This window comes from Pseudorasbora parva, chromosome 7, assembly GCF_024679245.1.
Source record: "Pseudorasbora parva isolate DD20220531a chromosome 7, ASM2467924v1, whole genome shotgun sequence".
Lineage (NCBI taxonomy): Eukaryota > Metazoa > Chordata > Actinopteri > Cypriniformes > Gobionidae > Pseudorasbora > Pseudorasbora parva.
Window position 1 is genome coordinate 24,470,095 of NC_090178.1, and position 26,128 is coordinate 24,496,222.

The 26,128-nt window shown below is 39.4% G+C and overlaps 1 protein-coding gene across 1 annotated transcript; it reads left to right on the forward strand.

Moving 5' to 3' along the window:
- The first annotated feature begins 8,969 nt into the window (after nucleotides 1-8,969).
- LOC137083068 (meprin A subunit beta-like) lies at nucleotides 8,970-24,388 on the forward strand. The gene is made up of 16 exons (XM_067448754.1): nucleotides 8,970-9,085; nucleotides 9,254-9,321; nucleotides 9,433-9,451; nucleotides 9,662-9,700; nucleotides 9,832-9,863; nucleotides 9,970-10,048; nucleotides 10,143-10,260; nucleotides 14,912-15,090; nucleotides 15,275-15,493; nucleotides 15,698-15,853; nucleotides 16,019-16,243; nucleotides 16,339-16,770; nucleotides 17,035-17,208; nucleotides 17,611-17,719; nucleotides 22,812-22,853; nucleotides 23,111-24,388. The coding sequence occupies exons 2-16, from the start codon at nucleotides 9,259-9,261 to the stop codon at nucleotides 23,199-23,201; spliced, it is 1,977 nt and encodes a 658-aa protein (XP_067304855.1). The 5' UTR covers nucleotides 8,970-9,085; nucleotides 9,254-9,258; the 3' UTR covers nucleotides 23,202-24,388.
- Nucleotides 24,389-26,128: the final 1,740 nt, after the last annotated feature.

Sequence of the window (26,128 nt, forward strand, 5' to 3'; positions counted from 1 at the left end):
GCCCTGCAGCCGCAACAGCGCCAGAGCTGCATCCACACACTTGGTGAATGTGCGGGGTGACAGTGCTAGACAGAAGGGAAGTACTCGATATTGGTATGCCTCTCCCCCGAAGGCAAACCTCAGAAACTTCCTGTGATGTGGAAGGATGGAGATATGGAAATACGCATCTTTGAGGTCTATGGTGAAAAACCAATCCTCCGACTTGATCTGCGATACAATCTGTTTGATTGAATAAACAAGACAAAGCTGGGACAAATTACCTCATAATAATGGTGACCAGGGAAACACAGGAGTGGCGAGAAAATGAACAAAGAAACATGACAGAATCGTAAGGCTTGAATCGATTCTTAATCTCAATGTGCTTCTTTTCCTGGTAAAATAAAGGTTATAATAAAGCGGTGTGTTAAAGAATAAGTAAGCAGATAACATTAACCTTTGTTGAAAAAAAACAACTTTTAGGGTATATAAGTAGCCATAGTAAGTTTGTAAGAGATATTCAGATGCATTTTATATAATTAATTTTAGTTTCAGTTATATACAATATTATATATTAATTCTAAAGCACTAATTTAAGGCAATGTTTAAATGTTAATTCAATTCAAATATATTTATTTTATAGTCATCTCACACATGGATCTGCATTCAATAAATTACCATCAAACAAACAATATAATCCTTATTCTCAGTGAATAAAGATTACTTATTAACCGTCACGAGGACGAGGACGCACTGAAGCTCTCTTTGCTTAAATTAGCTCAAAATTACTATCAGATGTAAGTAATTACCTTGAAAAACTATACATCATTAAAAAGATCTAAGACTAAAGTTAAATTTTTTTACCTCTGTTTTATTCTGAAAGTCTTATAGTGACCGTAATGTGTTAATATGTGCCAGGAGTTCTGAATATGATCATCGGCGTCGCTACCTTTTGATTGTAATATGCCCGTCATTTGCTCCCATTCATAAAAAACTCTTCTGTGGTCCTCATGAAGACACTCCACAAAACAAAATCCCTCAGGGCTTTTACTTCAAATGTGTGCAGATGTGGAGAAATATTGATAGATTCTCACATGTTTGAGTCAAATTTCTATACAGAGAAGTATTAATTATTCAATCTTTATCCAAAATCCGCTGTATGATGTATAATCATGGATGTATGAGCGCAGTATACTGTGATATGCTGTGTTTTCAATTCATTCTGGCAGCCGGAGGGCGCTGGAAAGCTGTACTACTGAAAATTCACCCCATATATGGATAGATGAAGAACAGACACACCATGTGACATTCAGGAAGTATCTGACATAACCAAAACAGCTTCCAGAGATCGTCAGCTCGTTATTTTATGCAGATAGACACGTTTTAAGACAATGAACACACAATTGCAGCAATATATGGTTGGTCTGTGTTCTTTATGCCATGTTGGGTGGTTTCATAATAGATTATATTTATAATGCTACTCCACATAGCTTTTAGCGTTGTATATTTTCTGTCAGATTTTTTGACCCGAAGCTACATAAGATATTGTTATATAAAACACTCGACTTATAAATTATAAAGTTATATGAAGCAAGTTTTGAATAAAACATGATTTTAATCGTATAAATTGTTGTTTTGCTGGTGTGCTAAGCTAACATGCTAGCTTGCCAATGAACGTGCCACTGAGTAAATACTTAATTTTTATGAACCTTTTCCAAATGTAAAACTACTGAAATGCTTATTTGGACGAAATGCATTCGATAGAGTCTCAGTGAGGGTAAAGTGAGAGGTTTGATTTAGAAATGAGGTTTGAATAGAACAGTTTGAATAGAGAATCGTTAGTAATTATAATGCAGACAAAAGAATAATAATTAGAGCCATAACCAGTCCGCAGAAGTGTGAATGTGTGCCGGGGGGAGACAAACTGAATGGGGCAGTTTGCACCTCTAAACAATAGAGGCTGAATGAAAGCTGAGAAGACATGGCAATAAACATCAGTTGATATTTTAGAGATATCTCAAAATAAAATCACATGAAACGATCTTGTAAAATGTTTAATAAAATTCAGAGTTTTAGACTGATCATCTTCAGATCTGAAATATAACATGGTCAGACTTGTGGCTTTAGCTGTAGTGCATTTCTAGATTGTTACAAGGCCAACTTCAATTTTATTTTCATAAAGATATTTCATACAAATAAATTTCTAATAACTTTACAAAACGTCCCCGGTTACGTATGTAACCTTAGTTCCCTGAGAACAGGGAACGAGACGCTGCGTCAGCTGACACTACGGGGAACGCCTTCAGCGTGACAGGTGTCTGAAATCGCTATCAAATCACAATCCTACTGACCGTCGGCAGCTGGTGATGTCATCACCGTGCGACCAGGAAGTATAAAAAGGCACCGTGCCAACATGACAACATCCGCTTCGTCTGAAGGGACTGTGGGCAGGCACACCTTGAAGCATGGCCATGTGACGCAGCGTCTCGTTCCCTGTTCTCAGGGAACTAAGGTTACATACGTAACCGGGGACGTTCCCTTTCGAAAGGGAACTCGCGCTGCGTCAGCTGACGCTACGGGGAACGATATACCCACGCCGCCATGCTGAGGGGAGTGCACGCCCCTTACTGGCAGTGAAAACTGCCTGGACGAGTGTTCGCGGAAAGTCTGAACCACTCCCCCTCTAGCCACACAGGCTGCCAGTGACATCATTCCCTACGGTCATAGCCCAAGCTATATGCCTAAGAGAGAACCTAAACAAGTTTTAACTGAGGTTTCCTACTCTCGGCTTGCTCGAGGGCCTGGGTCTTACTACTTTCGAAGAAAGGAGTCCCTTAAGGGAATGTGGCTAGGGGACCCGAGGGCGCCACCAGCCGTCACTAATTCGGGAAACCCTTCACCGAATGCCACCAGGGAGGCCTCACCTGGCATCACTTCTGTGGGACACCCCAGCTTGGCCAACCCTGTCTGTCAAAACAGAGCCTCCGGACATCGCTCTACTTATGAGCATCCAGACTGAGGGACTGCAAAGTGGCAATGTCCTCCTCAGACCGGAACTCGGAGACGGGAATCCAGGAGAGCAGTACTCAGCTTAGTGCTTCTTACCCTTGCCATCGAGGGGAGTCTCTTCTGCTCGATCCTAGGATCTACTGAGCACATTTATTACAGGGGTGCTCAGGAGGCCTAAAAAGGCCTATGGACTGATCTACCCGGGAGGCCCCGAGGGGGCCTGCCCGTCTGATCAGACTCAAGCGGCCGTAAGCTCGCAGACGACCCTCAATGAGGGGAGCTCTTAAGCCAGCTTGGTAGGTAAACCATGCTGTAGGCTAGCCAGTTCCCTGTCCTGAAGGGACTGCGCAGCAGAAACGGAGTCTCGTTGTGCTAGGGCATGAGCCCGCCACTGAGTTATACCGGCCCAGGCCGGGACCCAACGGCAGGCAGCCGCTAGCTGTCAGCCCAAAGCCAGTTCTACGTTCCCGCTTAGGGGAACCGTTTCCCCTCCAGGGAGGCCAGGAGGCGCCTCTACCTGGCACCGTTAGTGCTAGCTGTTAAGAGCCGCAGGGAGGTGGCTTTACTGGTTCCTCAGGCTCATGAGGCTATAACGGCAGAAGCCACCTATGCTAATGGCTAGCTTGTCACCGAGACCTGGTCCGGGAATCCCCTCCCAAAAAGGCCCGAAGAGACCTGACAGCATAATACACTGGCCTACCGAGCGTCCCAGCTCGGGGGCTCACCCTCAGGCGGCCTAGAGCGGCCTACTTCCTGCCAGCCAACGTGCAAACTGTCGGGAGCTATTGTGTTCCCGGGGCTTGCCTCCAGGGAGGCCTGTCTGATGCCACGTACAGTCCGGTCCTTTTAGGGCGGCCTGGAGAGGCCTATTGCCGAATGGCAGTTCCCTATTAGATTGGTGACATACGGTGCTTATCCGATGGCAAATCCCACCGGAAACCCCGCAGGGCCGGGAAACGATCATAGGACGGCCTGAAGCGGCCCGTCCCTGATAGCAGACTATGCTAGCCGCCTGGCTAGCACCCCCGCACACTGTCGCAAGACCTGGGAACCGGGGCTCACCCTACAGGAGGCCTAAAGTGGCCTAGATCCTGTCAACCAATGGTCGGAACCCTAGGTCACCCCCTCAGGGGACGCCATGTGAGGCGTGCTGAAACTCAGCGAGCCCTTAAAGTCGGGCTGACAGTGGCTGTCTGCTGGCTGATGAGGACTGGGTATCCAGTCACTACCTGGGGACTCATCCCCAGGGAGGCCGTTAGGGGCCTACTTATGACGAGGTTTCTGCTGCTGCCGGAACTCACCCGCAGGGAGGCCTACTGAGGCCTACCACCTGACCCAGAGTTAACTGCCCGGACTGCCTCGGCTGGCGTCTCCCGCCAGCCCGCCTTCTATAGTCGGTCCGCCCCAGCGGCCCATAGCAGCCTTCTGCAACGGCGCAGTCTCTCAGGCAGCGCCTACCAGCGTGGACCTAAAACACAATGCCCACAGCAGTGCACTCAGCATAAAACGCCTTGAACCCTCTAAAGCGAGGGGAGTACAACTTACGCCACCTGCCTCCAGGGCGGCCGTCTGGTCGTCCAGCGGTCCGCCGTCCGCGCAAGGGCGTCAGCCGTGACAGTGTTTCGACTCCAGGGGAGCATCCTACCAACCGATGCTTCCAGATGGTTGCGAAGTACAGCTCGACCCGAGCCTAAAAGGTGAAGCAGAAGACACAGAGCAAAAGTGAAAGATATTGAACACACACAACCGGCCATTTCCTGAACCAAGCCGGGGGGCCGCCCAGAAGTGGCGGCTGCACTAGCTCTGGGGTGCGGGGCTAGCAAAACCAGTCTGACTGCGCACCGCGAAGAGACGCCTACCCCGTCCCCACGACCACTGGCTGAGTCGCGATTCATTCTGCTATACACCTTTTTGCATTAATAACAACCCCCAAATGCAGAAGGGGGGTGGGCATTGGCCGGACGACCCTACTGCGGGGAGGCCGGGTAGGGATACAAAGCTCCTGCGGGGATACCGACAGGAGCCCGGGGCAACTGCCAGGGCGATATGCCACCGCGAGACGCCACCGTCATCCCATCAACAGCCTAGGCCAACTTGATGCACCAGCATCGGTCTGATAATCCCACAACAACGGCCCTAAAAAGGACTGGGACAGACCTTACTGCAGTTCATGCGCTAGCCTAACCTCACAAATTCATCTAGGTATTTCACTAGCAGAGGTGCCACCGCTACCCAGAGGTGGCTACAGCTAAAAAAGTTTGCCAGGAGAACATACGTCAGTTTATATCGCCGCTGCATGCCCGCGGCATGTGCGGTGGCCTCAACTGTTCATATTACACATATCCAGAAGAGAAAACAGCCTTATAAACTACTGTTGCTACACTAGCAAACATAAGCCTACATAAACACACTGTGTTTATACAAACATCGTTCTAGCCACCTTTACTGGGGAACTACAGGCCCACTTCTCCAACTGTTACACTTTTCTTCATCTTTTGTAGACAAAATATCCCTCAGGGAAGCATAGAGTCCAAACATACGGCATTAAAGAAGAATGTTTGCCCTAAAAGGGGACTCACCCGCTGTCTTCAGTGCCTCATCGCTTCATGTAACATGCATGCTTCGGCGCACTAACCTGAGGGTGGGGCGCTTTATTCTCACATGTAAGGCCGAGGAGGCGACCGCGAAATCCCGCTTTTCCCAGAGACGATGCACTGTGTGCGGGCAGAGCACACACCGGCCTGGCAGGCTTTCGTCAGAGTCTCACCTCCGCTCATCATCAGCCCGCGCGGCCTGGTGTAAAGCGCGCCCGGGGAGAAAAAGAAAAACAACAGAACAACAAAGGAGGGGACACAACATCACTTCCGCGCCCTCAGGGGCGGAGACTCACCACCTCGCTTTGGGCGCTGGAAGCGGTTCTTCTCCCCGATGTCCCTCCTCCTGTTGCGGGTGTCCCGCCTCTTCCACGCCCTACTCCTCCACAGAGGGGCGCACGAGAGGCCACGCTACTGCGTTGGCCCATTTTTTTTTTTTTTTTAATGATCCTCGGATCTTGATGGGCCAGGGACACCCTCCTGCCTGGGCGTCGCCCCAGACCTTAGCGGAATACACGTTCTATACGCCACTGAACGCGCCCTCGCCTCTCTGAACCTTCCCACCACCGCCTCGACGGAGGTGCCGAAAAGCCCAAAGGGCGAGACCGGGGCATCGAGGAGAAAAGCCTTTTCTTTCACCCCGATGCCCACCAAGTTTAGCCCCCGATGCCTCTCCGTGGCGACCATAGCCGCCATCGACCGTACGATGGCAACTGCTATGTGTTTGGCCGCCCGGAGAGAGAGATCCGTGGTGCGCCACTCAGCCATCGCATCAGGGGGTACCGCCGCCTGACCCGCCGATGTGTATGCCCTGCCATTAAGACGTGAAGTTGTCTTTAACTGGTTTCGATGGCAGGGCTGGAGCTTCACATCCAGCAGCTCCCCATACACGGGGCAGGATGGCTGGGAGGATTTGGCCTCAGCCTTATTTTCCTCCTCATCCACAGCCATCCTCTGATCGACTGGAAAAGCACGGGCTGACGAAGAGGAGGTGTCTCCATCCGACTCCTCCTCCGTCCGCCTGCTCTCGCGACCTGGCTGATCGTCCGTGAGCACTGTGTTCCCCAGACGATGAGCCAGATCCATCTGGGAGCCCCAGGACAAACGGCGCCGCTCAGCCTCGGCATGAGCGGGACCGCTCCCAAATGCTGGCTCTTCTTCCCTCGAAAAGAAGGCCAAGCGAGAGCGGAGCGTCCTCAGTCGGAAAAACGCTCGCAGTTTGCGAAGGAAGCCCCCTCGAGAACCTCCCGCGCGTGCTCTTCCCCCAGGCAGAGCACACAAAGGGTGTGCGCGTCCCCAGGCGTGAGAAACCTGGGACACGGATCAGTGCACTTCCTGTACGCTCCCTTCACTTTGCGTGTGCACTTCATTCTGACTTTCTAGCGAACCAGACAAAACAGTCCCTGACGACGAAAGGATGTTGTCATGTTGGCACGGTGCCTTTTTATACTTCCTGGTCGCACGGTGATGACATCACCAGCTGCCGACGGTCAGTAGGATTGTGATTTGATAGCGATTTCAGACACCTGTCACGCTGAAGGCGTTCCCCGTAGCGTCAGCTGACGCAGCGCGAGTTCCCTTTCGAAAGGGAACTTTGAAGCTTATTATAGCTTTTTTGATTATAAAAACTATTATGTTTTTGACTTTACAGTAAACTGCCAGGTGTCTGCTTTCAAATGAGACCATTTAGTGCAAATGATTCACAAACTGTATTTATTTTAGTCTGAGTATGCATTTCTTAGGATTTTTTCAAAAGTTGGAATTCAGCTTAACAGGTTAAACAATAAGCTTTAAAAAAGGATCACACAACCACCAAAGGGGTGGCGATGATGTGCACTGTTATGTAAATAGCCATTAAACAAACAAAGAAGGAGGAAGTTTAATGCCGCACTTTTTCTTAGCATCTGTTTCCATTGTGAATCATAGATGCGTTGCTCTGTTGTTAAGTCTTGTGTTGACTGAGAACATTTTTTAAGTTGTCTGAAATTTCTCAAGGGTGCATTTTTGGAAAAAGCATATCTCGAGGCACAAAGTCATCTGAGAGCTCAGGGTACATGATGGCAAGAAGTTAAACTTGCTTTCTGGATCAAGATGGATCTCAAGATTGTATTGATATTGTATTGTAACTTTTCCAGTGTGGAAACTTGTGGTATCATATACAGGACACAACAATGTCCGGCCGAAATACTGTCTTCACGAAAATGCAGTACGAGTGTGCAATCCCGTGGAATGTATACATCAAAACTAATTTTGGTATGCATATGCATCTAGATCCTCACCCCTTCTCTCCTTGCTGCAACCTAACCCGTGACATTAGCCCAAGGGTCCAAAGTTGTCACAAACCAAGGGGTTGTAACTTCCATAAAGATGATATACAATAGTTTACTTGTATTATTTGTTTTTAATTTTATTAAAGTTTTAAAGAGATTATATTAAAGAGATTGAAGTTGAACAAGAGAACAAAGTTGCTTTTATAAAAACAAAAGTAACACTGGTTAAATTAGCTTTTTTTGGTCTTCATGAGGAAAACAGCTTAAATCATACTGTGATGGAAATGTAGTAAGTTATGTTTTGCTTAAAAGTTAAAAGTGCAGAAAATGTTCTGTGATGGGTAGGGTTATAGGATTACTGTACAGTTTGTACAGTATACAAATATTTTCGTGTGTGTGTGTGTGTGTGTGGGGTGGGAGGCTCAGTATAAGGAAGTAAAGACTGTCTGCATATTTTAACAACTTTGTATTAAATCTCACTTTACCTGCCAAGCTGGGTCAAGCTGTTTTTTATGTTTGAACTTCAGCCATAAATGACAAAAACCGGTATGTGTCCCCAAGTTTTAATCACATGCTTTGTGTAACTTTGATAACATTATTGAAATAAATAAAAAAATGTCTCTATTTTCCTTAATGAATCTCTCATTGGCCTTGATTTTTGCACAACTCTTTTGACAGTAACATTGCATTCATGTAGAGGTGTTTATTTTAATTTTTTTTTTTTTTTTGGCTTTTTGCAGTTTAACAGTATACAAGTGCTGAATAGAAACAAATGTCTAAAATATTCAGTAAAATATACCTGCAGTGTGTACAGTATACAATTTATTCGCCTTACTATTGTATGTTGTGATTTTTGTTGGTTTGGTTTAATCTGTTACAATATACTTTTTTTCTGTAACTGCATGCATTTGATGATGTGTTCTATTTTTTTTTTTTTTGATGTAGGCTATTATCTAATAATTGATCTATTGTGTTGATAATATTGACTTACTGGGTGTGATCTGAAAGCATTATTTGATTTTGAGTACAGATAAAATGAAAAGTGGGTGATGTTTTCGAGAAATGTGTTTTAACAATTTCTTAAATTCAATGCCTATGTCTTAGTGTGCGTGTATGGGTGTCATAAGGAAGTAAAAAACTGCACTAACTGCATATTTAAATAACTTTGTTAGACTTCAAGACTGACAGAGTGAGTCAGATTGACTTGGTTACTATCTACCAAGCTGGGTCAAGTTGGTATGTCTCCCTTTTATTTAATATTTTTAATCACATAATTTGATTGTATTTTAGCATTATTAAATTAATATTAAATATTTAAAAAATATTTCAGTATATCCCTTATATTTTGCTTGCAAATTAGTAATAAAATGTAATACAATAAAATGTGATCATTATGATTCCCAGTAAAAATGCAGTTAAGTGCTTTCCTTCTGCTGAGTTTGGCTTTGGCTCTTTGTCTTGCATCACCAATGGTAAGTTGGATTATTATAATACATTGTCATTGTAAATGTACAGCTGTTGATTTTTTTTAAAATGTATTTTTCTTTGTGTCTGAATATTTCTTTCATATCTCATGTTCTCAGCCCCAACTAGATATAAATGGTAAGTACAGCACAGTCACTGACATGAATCTGTTGTAAAGTTTTAATATGGTCTTAAAGTGTCCAATTTGTTTTTGATTATTGTCATTACTATGAGAAGATGCGATTGCTCTTTTTTTCTCATTTTACTTTCAGGCTGTTTCATTAAAAACATTTGAATATTTTTTAATTCTGATTTCACCTCTGTCTTCTTTTCTTCATTCTATTTTAGGCACTGTGCAATGGAAGGACATACCAGATATAAATAAAGGTAAAACCAACATTTTATTAGAAGTCAAGTAGGTTCATATCAGCAGTAAGTAAAATAGATTTTTTTTGTTTGTAATTTTTATGGCTGTTTTATTCAAGCATATTAATTGTACAAAACTGTTATTGCATTAGGTTTAAATCTCAGAGAAGGAGACATCATGATGGTGAGTTCTGTTTAAAGAAATTCTAAAATTACATTGAATATTGGACAATTCAGAAACCAGTTAATATAATATTTCTCATGGATACCTAAATCATTCTGCTTTAAAGCCTAATCAAAGGAGTGCCATTCTTGGGGATCAGTACCGGTGGGATATTCCTGTCCCGTATACACTGAGTGTGAATCTCAGTAAGAAAACATGGATTATTCACCTGTATTTTAACAAATCAAATTTAAATGATCTAATATTGTTTTTGATTATTTTTCCTGATTGTGGTTACAGGTATGAACTACAGAGGAGTCATTTTGAGAGCCTTTGAGCAGTTCAGACTGAAATCATGTATTGAATTTAAGCCCAGAGCAGCAGAAGTTTTTTACATCTCTGTGGAGGGTCGTGAAGGGTACAGTATGGTTCTAGATAGTAATCCACAAAACATTGTAACATTTAGCCATTCGAGTTAATCAACTCCTATTCACTACCAGTCAAAATTTGGAATAACTTGACTACTCTTTGTAAAGGATTTTGCCAAATGCAATTTTTTAAAAAAACATGAATTTTATGGAAGTGTTTTCTGGAAGGAAAAATCCCAAAAATAATCCACCTGGCTCTAGTCAAATTTAAAAAAGAGGATCAGAAATGTGAGAGTTTATACTAATGCTTGGTTTATACTCACTGTTTCCACACGAGCGCAAAAGTGCATGCATCGAAATGGCGTCATTGTGCAGTTGTCGGGAGTTAAGTGCACTTGACACCCCAGGCTTGTTCAGCCCAAGCGGCAACCTCCTCCAGGTTCTGTTAAAGCCAATACGGAAGTGACTTAAATTTTAATTCCTCGACTGGCCACTAGGGACAAGCTCCAGGAGGGAGCAGAATTGAGCCCCATGTTAAAAGTCCCAACTTTACAGCAGAAAAAACATGTATACAGCCTGGTGCAAATTGTGGTTTTGGTCTATACGGCTAATTTTGCCTTTCGTGACAACTGGGAGAGGAGTGATTATTATTATTTTTTTGTATAACTCCTTCATTTACATTATATAAAGCCTTAAAGTTCTGCATAATTGAGCGTGGCTACTTTAATTGACAGGTGGATAGCCATGTATCCACTATCTGTTAGTCATTGCATCAGCTCTATCCCACTTTGTCCATTTTATGTTTTTTGGGTGTGACGCGTAATGACACGCTGGCAAGATGGGACTGGCCAGCTCGTCTCCACTTTGCGCTTCTGAACTGCTGTTCGGAATCCTATGGGTGAAGTCACAGACACTATGTCCATATTTTTTTACAGTCTAAGGAAAAAATAACTTCACTGCTACACGTGAATGACATCTGAGTTGACTTCCACACGTGATTTACGTGATGTCTGGATGACGTCCTTATCATGTCTACGCCTCATCTGGGCCTTAGATTAAATGCAATAAATAGCAAAATAGAAAACAAATTAAGATGTTGAGTGAGACGTTCATCGAGTGCATGTTGCAAAGTCATCTTTTTGTACCCTTCGGAATGCCATAGTTTCGAAATTTTGTCCCACTTAAGGTAGCATAGACTCCACATGACTGTGACGTATGTCAACAACATGTTATTTGATTCAAGAGCAGCCGGCTGGTTCATTCTGTGCAGCTTCTCCAGAGCGACTGCACATGCACTGATGACAACACAGCTATTTCACGAATTTGGCCAGATTCACTGCAGGACATTGATCACGTCCATGCTGTGTGTTCCCTTGCTTACCACTTAGAATAATTGTTTTCCCGACCCGATCCCGCTTGTTTGCTGATTTCATTTTTAAAGAGTTACTGGGATAACAAATATAAAATGTTGGCTATACAATAATTGTATTTGTTATTTTTCTTTTATCGTTATACTTTCAACAGCATAAAAAAAAATGTTACAGAGAAAAATTGGCTAAATTAAATACGACATCACTCAAAATTAAAAGTCAAAAATACAAATAAAATACAACTGTCAGCTTACTAGCCATTTCAAAATGAAATATTTTTTTAACATCCATGCAAGAACAGAATGTCTCATTGTGCTCTCGTGCAAAGAACATACACTATATTAAATTCTAATAAATTCCCTACAGATCATTAAATTCAGGTTTTCCAATCACTTTCATGGCCACAGGTGTATAAAATCAAGCGCCTAGGCATGCAGCCCCTTATACAAACATTTGTGAAAGAATGGGTTGCACTAAGGAGCTCAGTTAATTCAAGCGTAATACTGTAATAGGTTGGCACCTGTGTAATAAGTCTATTTGTGAAAAGTCTTCACTCCTAAATATTCCCCGGTCAACTGTTAGTGGTATTTTAACAGTGGAAGCAATTGGGAACAACAGCAACTCAGCCATGAAGTGGTAGGGCACAATTGCATACAAACCTTACATCACCAAGTGCAATGCAAAACGTCAATGCAGGGGTGTAAAGCACAACACCACTAAACTCTAAAGCAGTGGTGGTGTGTTCTCTGGAGTGACAAATCACGCCGATAGACCTGTCAATCAGTTTGCCGATAGACCTGTCTATCGGCAAACTGATAGACAGGTCTGAGTTTTTAACGGTGGCAGGAGAATATTTGCCTGACTGCATGGTACCATGTGTAAAGTTTGGTGGAGGGGGATTATGGGGATTATTACGGAACCCTTGGTTCTAGTGAAAGGAGCTCTTAATGCTTCAGCATACCAAAGCATTTGGTGGGACAACTTTGTGGAAACAGTTTGGGGATTGCCCCTTCCTGTTCCAAGATGACTGCACACCAGTGCTCAAACCAAGGTCCATTAAAGATGGATGGTTGAGTTTGGTGTGGAGGAACTTGAATGGCCTATACAGAGTCCTGAAATCAACCCGAGAGAACACCTTTGGGATAGATTTGAAGAATGGTCAAAAATTCCTCAACCGTGTGGAAAGCCTTTCCAGAACAGTTTAAGCTGTTATGGCTGCAAAGGGTGGGTCAACTCCATATTAAACCCTACAGATTAGGAATGGAATGTCATTAAAGTTCATGTGCATGTAAAGGCAATCGTCCCAAAACCTTTTGGCTATATAGTGTATATTGCCACGTTGAAGGCAGGAAACTGTGTGAATTTCAATTCCATTGCAGAATGTTTCAGTAGTAGCCCCTCACTGCAGAACACGAGATCCAGGGGGCAGGGACGTGTAGGTTTAGGGATGTGTAAAGTGGGAGGAGTTGAATCCAGATCCAGAGGGGTGAAATGAGTTGGGTTAGGTCCAGGGGGTGGAGTCGAGTAGGTTTAGGGATGTGTAAAGTGGGAGGAGTTGGATTTGGATCCAACCTCGCCCCCTGGAATCTGGATCTCTAGTGAGGACCTTCTTGAAAGATTTGTTCACTTCAAGTTCAAGCACGGATATGCTGTTGTCAAATGATGTCGGGAGCAGGCTATTGTCAGACCGCCCGCCACTGTCCAAAGTACACCCGAGTTACCAACCGCTACTGTCTTTAATCTGGAAATTTACTCCTGCGCCGCAAAAAAAAAACTGATCGGGTGATTGCAGACCTCTAGTCCCCATCATAAAATAATTTAGTTGTAATTATTTAAAGGGTTAGTTCACCCAAAAATGTTGTACTAATTTACTCGCACTTATATTGTTCCAAACCCAAAAGATTTTGTTCATCTTTGAAAAACAAAATTAAGATATTTTTATTGAAATCTGAGATTTATTTTATTCCATTGACATCTACACAACTTTGATGCTACAAAAAGTTCATAAAGAGATCGTATAACTAGTCCATATGAATTGAGCAACTTATTCCAATTTTTTTTGAAGAGCCTCATTCGCTTTATTCGATATAGCAAATGTTGATCGTAGGCTTTTATTCGCATATAAACATTGATCGGTGAACACAACCAGATGCTCAGCCTACTTGCTTTAATGAACGAGAACAAACCTCATTGGTTCTCGTACGTCAAGCAAGCATGCTTGAGCTTTTGTTTACCATACTCTAACTGATGTGTGTTGATAAATATTTATATATGAATTTTGAGGGGAAAAAAAAGTTTATCAAATAAAGCAATCGTGTTTCTTCATAACATTTTGACTAAAATGCTTAGGATTAGTTATATGATCTCCTTATGAACTTTCTGAAGCATCAAAGTCGAAGTTGCATAGACTACATGAAGGGACAGAAATCTCACAGATTTCATTAAAAATATCAAATGAAGTTTCGAAGATGAACTAAAGTCTTATGGATTTGTAAAGACATGAGGGTGAGTAAATGATAAAAGGCTTTCATGTTTGAGTTTACTTACCTTTTACATTTATTTTAATTAAATTTGAATCATAGTTAAATTGTATTAATTAAACAGCTCGTTAACAAAAATAAAATAACCCACATTAAAGTATTATACAATTTAAGACATTTCTCTGGCATACATGGACAATTTCCTTTTTGGCATAAATGGTTCTCTAAAATCAAGAGATATATAGAACCCCATATAATTTTTTCTTTCTTTCTAAGAGTGTAGACGTGGAGGTTCAGTATCAAGGTCAGTAGCGAGCAGATATAACACACAGCTAGACAGTCCAATTATGCAATCAACGCCCGGGGGTTATCCAAGACCTGAATCAATGAAACAAGCGAGAGTCAGCACCGTGATTGACAGATCATTGACCGACGTGTTCTGGCGAGACAGAAAACCACAGCACTGACTTGGCAGAGGACAGGGATGAGAGCAAAACAAAAACTAGACCTGCAAATCCAAGAGGAAGGCAAATGTCAATGTGAGATGCATAAAACACACTGACAAAGAAACAGATTAGAAGAAAGAGAATTTAAAGCAGGCTTATGCAATGATTGCAGAGCACAATTGCAGCCTCCATGCGAAAAAAACAAAAACAAACTAGAGAGATCAAACTCAAGAAAAGAAGCACAACAATATATAAGCACTTAACATTGTTCGGTAACTATATTACTATATTTGTTAATTGACAGTTTTGGATACATTTTGTGAGTATTAAAATTGTACTTTATAGTGTTATTGACATTACATTATTGCTACATTAATGTGCTGTTATCGCTCATTTATTTTCCAGGTGTTGGTCATACGTTGGCCGCGCATCTCCTGGAGGTCAGCCTCTTTCTATTGGAAATGGCTGTGGAATAAAAGGCATTGTTGAGCATGAGTTTCTCCATGCACTTGGATTTTGGCATGAGCAGTCAAGATATGACAGAGATGATTATGTGACAATCAACTTTCAAAACATCATAAAAGGTGGCCTTGTATTTTTATTTTGTCTTTAACTTTATTTGTTTTTTAGGAAAATAGTGAAAAAGTTATAGACATATACACTGACATACTGATTCCATTGTCCATTTAACTAATCAGCATAAACACTTAAAATAAGCCATTCTTTATGAACAATCACCTTAATAACTCATTTAGTCTTTATTTTCAGGCTATGAGAGTAATTTTAATAAATACGCCGAGAACCTGACCACCATCCAAGGCACCCCATATGACTATTACTCTGTGATGCATTATGATAAAAATGCCTTCAGTAACGGTAACGGATCCACGATCATCACCAAGCGTCCAGAGTTCCAAGATGTGATTGGTCAACGCCTGGACATCAGTGAATATGATGCGATTGAGCTCAACAAACTCTATAAATGCAGTGAGTACTTACATTGTTTTTATTTGGGCTTTTATAGATTTTACCGTTTATGTGGTTTATGTAAGATTAAATGTTGCAGTTTGTGTTTGTTAAATATTTCAGTAGGACTTCAAGTCTGATGTATGGGAGAGCAGGGAAACCTGTTATGAATGGGAAGTTGTAAGGAATTGATTTTGCCTCAGTGTTTGCCTGTTTGCATTACAGATTCCTCCATCTCTTTCCTTGACCACTGCAGTTTTGATGATGAATCTCTGTGTGAGATGAGCGTCTGTTCTGCTGCTGATTATGGCTGGCAGAGAGTGAAGTCAGTGAGAGGTGTCAATGTGACTGACCACACCTACTTGAGCAAAGAAGAGAATGGTGAGATCTGTTACAGTCAGTCAGTCAATGGATAGTGTCTGTTTCGACATCACAGGAAGGGATTTATACTAATTACACAAAAGGAAATGATTCACTTCCAACCACAGTTGCAGTCACTGTATCACCCAGTTTCACACAACTATTCACCTGTTTTCATGCCTGCAGGGACGTCTTTTTTCATGCACTTCAGCACTGAGGGCAGAAACAAGAGTGACACAGCCAGAATGGAGAGCAAGACAATGACCCCTAAAAGAAACTGCAAAGTCCAGTGCCTGCAGTTCTACTACTATCACAGTGGGAATGAGTCTGACCAGCTCAACATTTGGATCCGAGAATACCAGAGTGATACAGACACCAGAGGAACTCTCAGACTAATGGATCAGATCACAGGTCAATCTCTTCCCCAAGTGCTGTACATCTTACAGGGGGGAAAACATATGTAGGCCTATGCTTTTAAAATGTTCCTAAACGTTATTTTCTTTCAGAACTCCCTGGTAATTACTGGAAACTGCATCATGTGCCACTGAATGCAAATAAAACCTTCCAAGTTGTATTTGAAGGCCGTAAAGGAGCTGGAAACTCCAGTGGAGGCTTCTCAGTGGACGATATCAATATTTCAGAGACTGAGTGTCCCCACACATGGCAGATAAGGAAGTTTTCAACAGAGAAATCTTCAACATATTACAGTCCATTATATTACTCCAGTGATGGTTATCGCTTTCAGGCTGCGTTAGTAGTGTATCAGAATGACCTTTATATGCGTGTTCGTCTGGTATCTGGTGAATATGATGACCGTTTGCAGTGGCCTTGTCCATGGAGACAAATAACGTTCCAGATGCTCGACCAGAATCCACACATACAGAAGCGCATGTCCTCTGAGCAAAGCATCACCACTGACCCTGCTTCGGTTTCATCCGGTGAGAATCTGATTATATTCCTGTCACATCTTATGTGTCACATCACATCTTATATTCCACACACACACACACACACACACACACACACACACACACACACACACACACACACACACACACACACACACACACACACACACACACACACACACACACACACACACACACACACACACACAAATAAATATGCAGTATTTTACTACAAATGCATTGTTATCTCTAATGTCAAAGGGCTTTTTAAAAGACACATTTTTTTTGTAACAGGTGGCATATATTACTGGGACAACCCTCGAAAAAATGGAACTCAAGTCACCATTGGCAATGAGACCGTATATGTGGATATTTTTTCAGTCTATACATATCGCATTATAAAAGCTGATCTGACTAGAAGAGAGTTCATCAAGGGTGGTGACATCATATTTCTCTTCAGCATGCAAGGTAGGTTTTGTGAAGTACAAAATGGGCAGAATAAGGGCTGGTTTGCACAGAACTTTTTTTAATGAAACTGTGCTAGACAAATGTCTGTGATTTCACTGTTTTTTTCCCACATCTTTTAAATTAATTCTGCTTCTTAAAACTGGTCTTATAGAACCCTGCATTCTTTTCCATTCCTTTCAAGTTTCACGACACATTCTGTGTGTGGCTATGATGGCATGAATTCAAATAGTGTGATAGTATAGTGTGTAGTGTGATAGTGTGATAGTCTGATATCACACTATATAAACACACTATAACAAATAGTATGATAGTAATGAATTCATTTCAGCTGTGATATCAGCTGAAATGTTCTGAGAATATTTAGCTAAATGTTGTTTTATAATCATGAATACTTTTTCATAGATATCTCAGGGTTACTTAAGAAAGACTCTTTACCCTGCCCTAAAGTGACAGTGAAGAATTTCAACATTACTCCTGATGCAAGTCCTCAGAAAGGACCATGTGCTATAAGGTGAATATCCCTTTAACTTTTGTTGTAAACTTGTACAAAATAAAAAAAAATTGTAATGAAAAATGTAACACTATATTTAAGAAATAAGGTATGAAAAAGTTTGTTTGAATATAATCATGACTAAATGGCATTAGTCACATCATGCAGAAACCTTTTAGATATGACCAATACAGCAAGGCATCAATGGGTGTGCTTACATGCACACCAGTAAGCTGATAACTAAAAAAAATCAGCTTATTAACAGTTTTCCCCATTTACATGCAAATCAGTAAACTGACAATGGCAAGTAAACCGCATTTACATGACTTTATTAATAAACCGGGTTATTTCCTTGTAGTGACAGCAAAAATAATAATGTAATAATAATTTACGGCTCATATTATCCCTCATGCAGTTACAGATGCAGTGTTTTGACTGAACCTCTTCTACTTCGGCTGCATTAGATGAGAACACATCTTTACAGTTTTCTGGGTCTTAAAAGAGTCCGTGTTTGTGATAAATGTCCTTATTTCATGCAAAACACTAGCTGCCTTTAAATCTGCTCGAAGTTTGCGTTTTTGTTACCTATCACACATGTGCACTATAATAAGCCGACAGAAAGCAGGTTAATGTGTTTACATGCAGCGCAAAATCAGGGTAAGAGACAAAAAACTACCTGTCCCGACCTGTTTATGCTTACACCGTTTATGACCTTACTCCGATAAAAGAAAGTGGGTTACAGGGTTTACATGACCATGTTGATTGTCGGCTTATAAGGCATAATCGGCTTAATAGCGTGCATGTAAAAGCACCCAATGACTAATTGATTTTATAAAACAGTTACAAAATATTAAAACTACATCATGAAACTTGGCCCTCCAATGGAAAAATAAAACTTTAGAAGAGCATGGTTTAGTAACACAAGACGCTCGAAAGCAGGGCTATTCAATTAAAGTACCAATAGGTCCAGTCTCTATATTTCCTTCTCAGTTGCATTCCGCTATTTTTTTGTTTTGGTTTTGTTTTTTTAGAATAGTAAGACATCGAAATCCGAAGCATGGTCAAGTGCCTTAATGAAGACGCTAAAGGTGCCCCTAGGTGTCACTTTTTGACGTGCTGGCTGCTCCATTCATTTAAATGAGAAGCCTTTGGCGTCATACACAGACACATTTAATTCCTTGCATTTGTAAAAGCAGACATGATTTTATTCATATTTAAAGGCCACTTTTATATTTTGGAGCAACAAACTCCTACCCTAAACCTATCTAAACAATATAAAATACATAACAGGCAACTAAATATACAATCACAGATATTTATTGCAAAAATTGACCAAAAACAGTATAAAAGTATTAACTCATTTTGCATTCCAAGTCTTCTGAAGTCATACAATATCTTCTCGTAAAGAACTTGAGTTGATCTTAAAGGGTTAGTTCACCCAAAAATGAAATTGATGTCATTAATGACTCACCCTAATGTTGTTCCACACCCGTAAGACCTCCGTTCATCTTCAGAACACAGTTTAGGATATTTTATATTTATTCCGAGAGGGTATACAAGTGAATGCACACTATACTGTCCATGTCCAGAAAGGTAATAAAAACATCATCAAAGTAGTCTATATGTGACATCAATTAGTTAATTAGAATCTCTTGAAGCATCGAAAATAGATTTTGGTCCAAAAATAACAAAAACTAAGACTTTATTCAGCATTGTCTTCTCTTCCTTGTTTGTGTTCAATCCTCATATAAAGATTCAAACGGTTATGAATCATTGAATCGATCAATGATTCGGATGACCAGTGTCACGTGATTTCAGCAGTTTGGCAGTTTGGCACATGATTGGAATCAAGAAATCAATACGCTGATTCAAAACCGTTCAATTACCCAATTTTTAGCCCATTTTCAGTTTTTTTTTTTTTTTTTTTTTTTTTTAATTTTTTTTTTTTACTGTATAATTATAACAATGTGCTATCCTCAAGTGCAAGGTGTCATTTTTTTCAGAAGACAACTAGCTTTCAATAGATTACAGTTTTTGACCCTTACTGTATGTGGTAAATTTGAACATAGAATTTAAATAGAATAACGGGAAAAAAACGGGAATACAATTTACTGCTTTTTATTTAGAAAAAATCAGAAAACCCACTGAACAAAATAATCTAACACTTTCAACTTGAAGAATAACCTATAATACATACAAGTCTTTTTGTGACACTGGGTTGCAGAGTTGCAGAGAACCAGAGAGCTCCAGGTTTTTGATCATTCACTCTAGCAGGGGTGTAGCCATCTTTTCTGTGAGGGGACAGAAATGTCGTAATACCTTTTTTTCATAGATTTTATGCAATGTAAAAAAAATAAAAAAAATAAAATAAAAGTTATAGAAAAAAGGTAATACAGTGAAATATTATTCTGATGTAAATATCAGCTGTTCTCCATGTGAATATATAGTAAAGTGCAATTTATTCCTGTGATCAAAGCTGAATTTATCATCATTACTCCAGTCTTCAGTATCACATGATCCTTCACTAATAATTCTCATATTGAGATTTCATAATCAAGAAACATTTATGATTATTATCAGTGTTGAAAACAGTTTCGCTGCTTGTGGTGCTGCTTCATTTTTGTGGAAACCACCATACCATTCAAACATTTGTGGTAAAATTAAAAAAGAGATTAATACTTTTATTGATAAGACATGCATTAAACTGATCACAAGTGATATTTTTAATATTACAAAATATGCAAATAAATGCTGTGCATTGAACTTTCTATTCATCAAAGAATCCTGAAAAATAAATGTATCATGGTTTCCACAACATTTTCAAGCAGCACAGCTGTTTTCAACACAGATAATACTCATATGTTTTTTTTTTTTTTTTTTTATAAAATCATCATATAAGAATGATTGAAGGATCTTTGAAGACTGGAGTAATGATGATAAATGCAGCTTTGATCACAGGAATAAATTACACTAGGCCTACTATATTCACAGAAAAAAAGCTGTTTTTAATTTGTAATAATATTTCACAATTTCTGTTTTAACTGTATTTTTGTCATCACCCTCAGAAAGTGCTGTAATTCAGTCACCTGCGTGGCGCTGCTGGGATCATATTTCATAAATAACGAATCATTAATAACATATTTCATTAATAACGCATCAGAATATGCTGTAATGCAAGATTTCGTTTGAGAATGAATTTTATTGACCTCCATATGTTCGGTTTTGATCATATTTGAAATAATAAATTAATTGTAAAAGGCTGGTTCTGTCACTTCAGTTCAAACCTCAATTTCAAGGTTATATTGATGCATGCACGCGCGCGCACACACACACGCGCGCTGAACCTGACAGAGAAACAGTGAGTTCTGCTGCCGAACAGTTGCAACAGAAATATGAAGTTGAGATGGAGCAGTGTTCAATAATGATCTTATATATGTTTTATATGTTCTAATAATGATCTTAGCCTATATGTTTTAATAAAAGGCCCACGTGACAAATTCAATCAGAGTACCTCTTTGCATTTAAACTCTATTCTCAAAATCCTGCATTACAGCATATGATGCGTTATTAATGAAATATGATCCCAGAACAGCGCCACCCTCAGGTGACTGTATGTACCGACAGAGCACTGACGGGCAGCAGTTTTTATTAAATGTTAAAAAGATAAAATGATGCTGTTTAAATAAATGGCGCATGTGACACCAGAATCAGAAATATTCAATATAGGAGCTTTATTGCCATTTTTGCACTCACAAGAAATTTGTCTTAGTGACAGAAGTTTCCAGTATACCCCAGTACACAATAGAGAATAAAAATAAATGAATGAGTGAGATACACATGTGCATAATACACACAAATAGACAAATTTGTATGTACAGGTGTGCTATGGAACAGAATAGGCTACAATATAATTAACAGTCAGGGAATGGAGTAAGAGGTTCTTGTCAAATAAATATGCTAGTGTACATATTCATCATTTGAGGCATTTAACATGACTTACATATTTAAAGCACATAGAAAGATGACATTGTATAATGTTTGCAGCTGGGATTTAATGATATGTGACTATATTAGTTTATTAGATTAGCCAAAGATCAATTAATTTATTATTTCAAATATTATCAAAACCGAGCACATATGAAGGTCAATAAAATTCATTCTCAAACGAAATCATGCACGAAATGCATTACAGCATATTCTGATGCGTTATTAATAAAATATGTTATTAATGATTCGTTTTTTATGAACTATGATCCCACCAGCGCCACGCTCAGGTGACTGTATAGCGATATGTCATAGGCCCAACTGGACGTGTCATTACTGAACACACTCGTTCTCCAAAGGAATCGTGAATTACAGCACATTCTGAGGATGATGATGTTCTGGGCCCGTTTTAAAAAAAAGTTTAATCCGGATAAAATTGATCCGGATTTAGTAATCCTTTTTTTGTGATCCGTGATCACGCAATCCAGCTTACTTTTAGAGCCAGTTTTTTAAAGCAACCTCGGATTGGATCAATCTGATCCGGATAGGAACTTTTCAGGATCACTAAATCTGGATAACCAGTGCTCAAACAGGATAGAGAATCACAATGTAGAACTATATGTAAAGAGCAACACATAGAATAGCCAGTGTGGGGTCAATATAAGGTTATTTTTATTTGAAGTGAAAACACACATTTAATAAAATAAAAAAACGAAACAAAACAAAAATCAGTGATTGCCATTCTTTGCATTTTTTGGTTATTCTGTAATCATTGCATGCATCACTGATACATATTCTAAAAACAAAAATCTTGTGATGAATATATATATATATATATATATATATATATATATATATATATATATATATATATATATATATATATATATATATATATATATATATATATATATATATATATATATATATATATATATATCAGTTAGTGACAGAATAAAATGTATTGTTTTTGGTCAATTTTGACAGCTGTTTGGGGGATTATTTTATGAGGCCAAACTCTTTCTACTTTGCTGTAGGCCTATACTGAAAGGCAGAATATGTTAAAGCCTACCTAATCACATCAATGTAGCGTCTGATGAAATTAACCTAACATTATCTTCCCTCCTAGAGTTCTTCCCACAACTGATCCAACCATTACAACAACTTCAAAGTAAGCCAAAATCACATATGGTCAGATTTTTATGTGAATGGAAATTGTTGAAAAAAAAATATTACATTTTTTATTATTATTATTATATATTATATTATCATTATTATTATTATTATATATTATATTATCAATTATTATTTATTTTAATTTTATGACTGCATGACTTCATTGTATGACTGCCCAACTTAAGCAATAAGATATGTGAGGACTGACCTGTTATTATTTATCATCATATCTGTATTTCTCTCCTCTTTTAGTGAATGTCTGGACATATTTTGCAATTCCAGTGCCAAGACTGTTTCTTCTCTGATCCTCTTGGTGGTTTGCCTCCTTTTGCTGGTGAATTAAACACGAGAAGCCGCTGTCAATCACGAACCAGTGTCTGACGTCACTAGTCATTGTTTAGGCTCTGCATCAATCTTCAGCCTTCTGAGTATGATTTCATTAAATCCATCCATACATTTTCCAAAGCACTTGTCCTTTTCAGGATTGTATGGACTAATCTTTTGTGGCCTATATTCGGGAGAACATGTAAAGTTCCTGGGCTTTATACCATTGAATGAGCATAAGTTCTTTACACAAATTCACTTGCCGGTGATCAAGCAATCAACATGTTAATCTTAACTCTAAATCCAATGATTACAAGTGTATATCTCTTTAATGTTTTAAAGATTCTCTTTAAAGGTTTGATTAAAATGTTTGCAATATCTGAGACTCTACAAAGTGCCAAATTATTGAAACATTTTGGTGACATCTAATGCTATTATAAAATACAAAAGATTTCCTGATTGCATGTATCAGAGAAAATCAAGAAAATCAATTGGGCACCAGGAAGATTTCACTGAGAACAGCCATAACAGAGTTTACATGCTGTGTTCAATACAAGAGAAGTTACAGTATTAAGCCTACCCAAAGTTTTCTATGTTTTCTTTTGGATATCTAAACTGATAACTAAATCAAAGATTAGTCTCTGATTTGGCAAAATGAACCCTCCTGAACGATCAAATGCACTATCTTTGGACAAAACAAATGTATTGAAGAGTAATCTAAAAGTCTGAACACTGTAGGATATACTGCTTGTATCCCATCCTCTAACTTCATAGATAATCAGAAGTAAAAGCTAGAGGGTTTTAACATTTGGTGGTATGGTAACTCATTATTGATGCCACTGACACATGCTAGAAGTTGTGACACATCCTGTGACATACCTGATTTTAAAGCTACTGTGTAACTTTTTTAGTTTATTCTTAGCTAAAAACACTTAGTTCTTTCAAAAATATATGTGCTCATTAATGTATATTTACTTCTTTTAAGTAATAAAGTATTCTCGTAAGTTTATAATATGCCATTGAAAATACATACGGGTGAGGGGTTCGAATGCCATTGTCATGTCAAATCCTGTCCGCCTGTGAAATTGTGTCCGCTTAGAGCGATTCTATTGTTCTATTGGCTGAAAGAACTTTTAATGGGTAATCTGTTCAGAGCCTGATTACAATTCTTTCAAATTCGCATTTTTATTTTTGCTGTTTAAATTGTGTTAAATAGGTCATAAGATAATGTTGTTTCCTTGAAGCTATAAGTGCTTAAAGTATATAAGATATATACAAGCATATCTTGTATACAATCTACTTATTTTGTGTACCTGTTCTGTATATTGCTGTTTTTTTATTATTATTTTTATTATTTACAGTATAGGTACATTACTATATAGGTACATTTGTATTGGTACTTATTTTATGAGTTGAAATAATTCAGAACATGTTTTTGCTCCCATTATAGCAATCAATTACATATTTCAAATAAATGTTTTGCGTGTGTATGTGTGTACTTAGTATGGTAATTAATTATTTTTTAAACAATTGCTTGTCCAGAACCATGTATACCAACTTTTGATCATGCATTTAAAACTGCTACCAGCGGACACGATTTCACAGGTAGACAGGATTTGTCATGACACCGGTCGCCATGTTGCCCCTTCATCTTGAAAGTAAATTCAAGCTTCACTTTTTGCGTTTTAACACTCGATGGCACTCATGGACGAGGTCGAACTGGAAGCCATGTTAATCTGGGACTATATCGGTCACCGTAGGAGTTAAAACGAAATCGGAATTGAGAGGAACAGAAACTAATATTCACTGGATGGTCATATACCTTTTCACCGCTAGATGGGGGAAAATATCACACAGTGTAGCTTTAAGTTGTGGCCTATTCAGATGATTTTTGATTATTTGCAGGTGGCACATGTACTTGAAGTTACAGCACAACAGTGATGTGACAACTGATATCAGAGTTTAAAAGCATGTGTCAACAAATGTTTTATGTTCAAAATCACTCACTTATTCACTATTCTCAATATATAGCAATTTTCACACAGTTAAAATGTCAGTTATTGAACAATTAAGCATTTAGTCCCATGTGTCTAAATCTCTTCCTAGTCTCTTCCACTTATATTTCTTTTAGAATTTACCTTTGTGTGTGTGTGTGTGCGTGCATGCGTGCGTGCGTTCTTTTCGATGCTATAATCCTATAATTTTCTATACCCTATCATCTACACTTCTCAATAATGTTTCTAATGCTGAACCATAGATCATGCATCCATAATCAATAATAGATCTTATCAAGGCTTGATATATTGTTAACAAAAGATACTTAATCTAACCAAAGATACTTAAATGGGTAATGAATTGAGAAATCAACTTTCCCTTGAGCCTTTGATATATTAAAGGTCATGGTAATATAGTAATACCCTGTAAGTTTCAGAACTGAAAATGTCCTTCTCAGTAAAAGAATAGCTTTTATAGACATCCAGGCACAGAAAATTCAATTTCAGTTCTTAAATTTGAATTGCTGTCAAAAACAGGATCTAGAATTACAATTTGAATTTGAATTAAAGGAAGTACAATTGAAATTCAAGAAAAAAATCAAAAAAATTCATATACATGTCCATCTTGCCATAGCAGCTTCCTCTGCACCTGTTGAAAGAATCTTTAGTGTTGCAGGAAAGATCTTCAGATCAGAACGCTGCAGACTCAATGATAAAACCTTTGAGGAGTGATTGAGAATTAGATGCTTCGGTGTTGCATTACGTCTAATGAAACATATACTATGCTCAATATTGACACTGAGAGAAAGAGTGTGCTTACCAATAGCAATGTGTAGACGATGGCCAAAGCAAGAGAGTCTTGTCCACATGTTTAGAGTGGCTGCTTTTACTATATTAGAGCCACTGTCCGTTGTCAGGCACACCTGTTTATCCTCGTCAAATATCCCAGTCT

Excerpts from the sequence above, each read along its gene's own strand:
- LOC137083068 (XM_067448754.1), top strand. The coding sequence starts at position 9,259 with ATGCAGTTAAGTGCTTTCCTTCTGCTGAGTTTGGCTTTGGCTCTTTGT. Across the intron at positions 15,091-15,274 it reads CTTTCAAAACATCATAAAAG|GCTATGAGAGTAATTTTAAT; the intron begins GTGGCCTTGTAT and ends CTTTATTTTCAG. Across the intron at positions 17,209-17,610 it reads ATTTCTCTTCAGCATGCAAG|ATATCTCAGGGTTACTTAAG; the intron begins GTAGGTTTTGTG and ends ACTTTTTCATAG.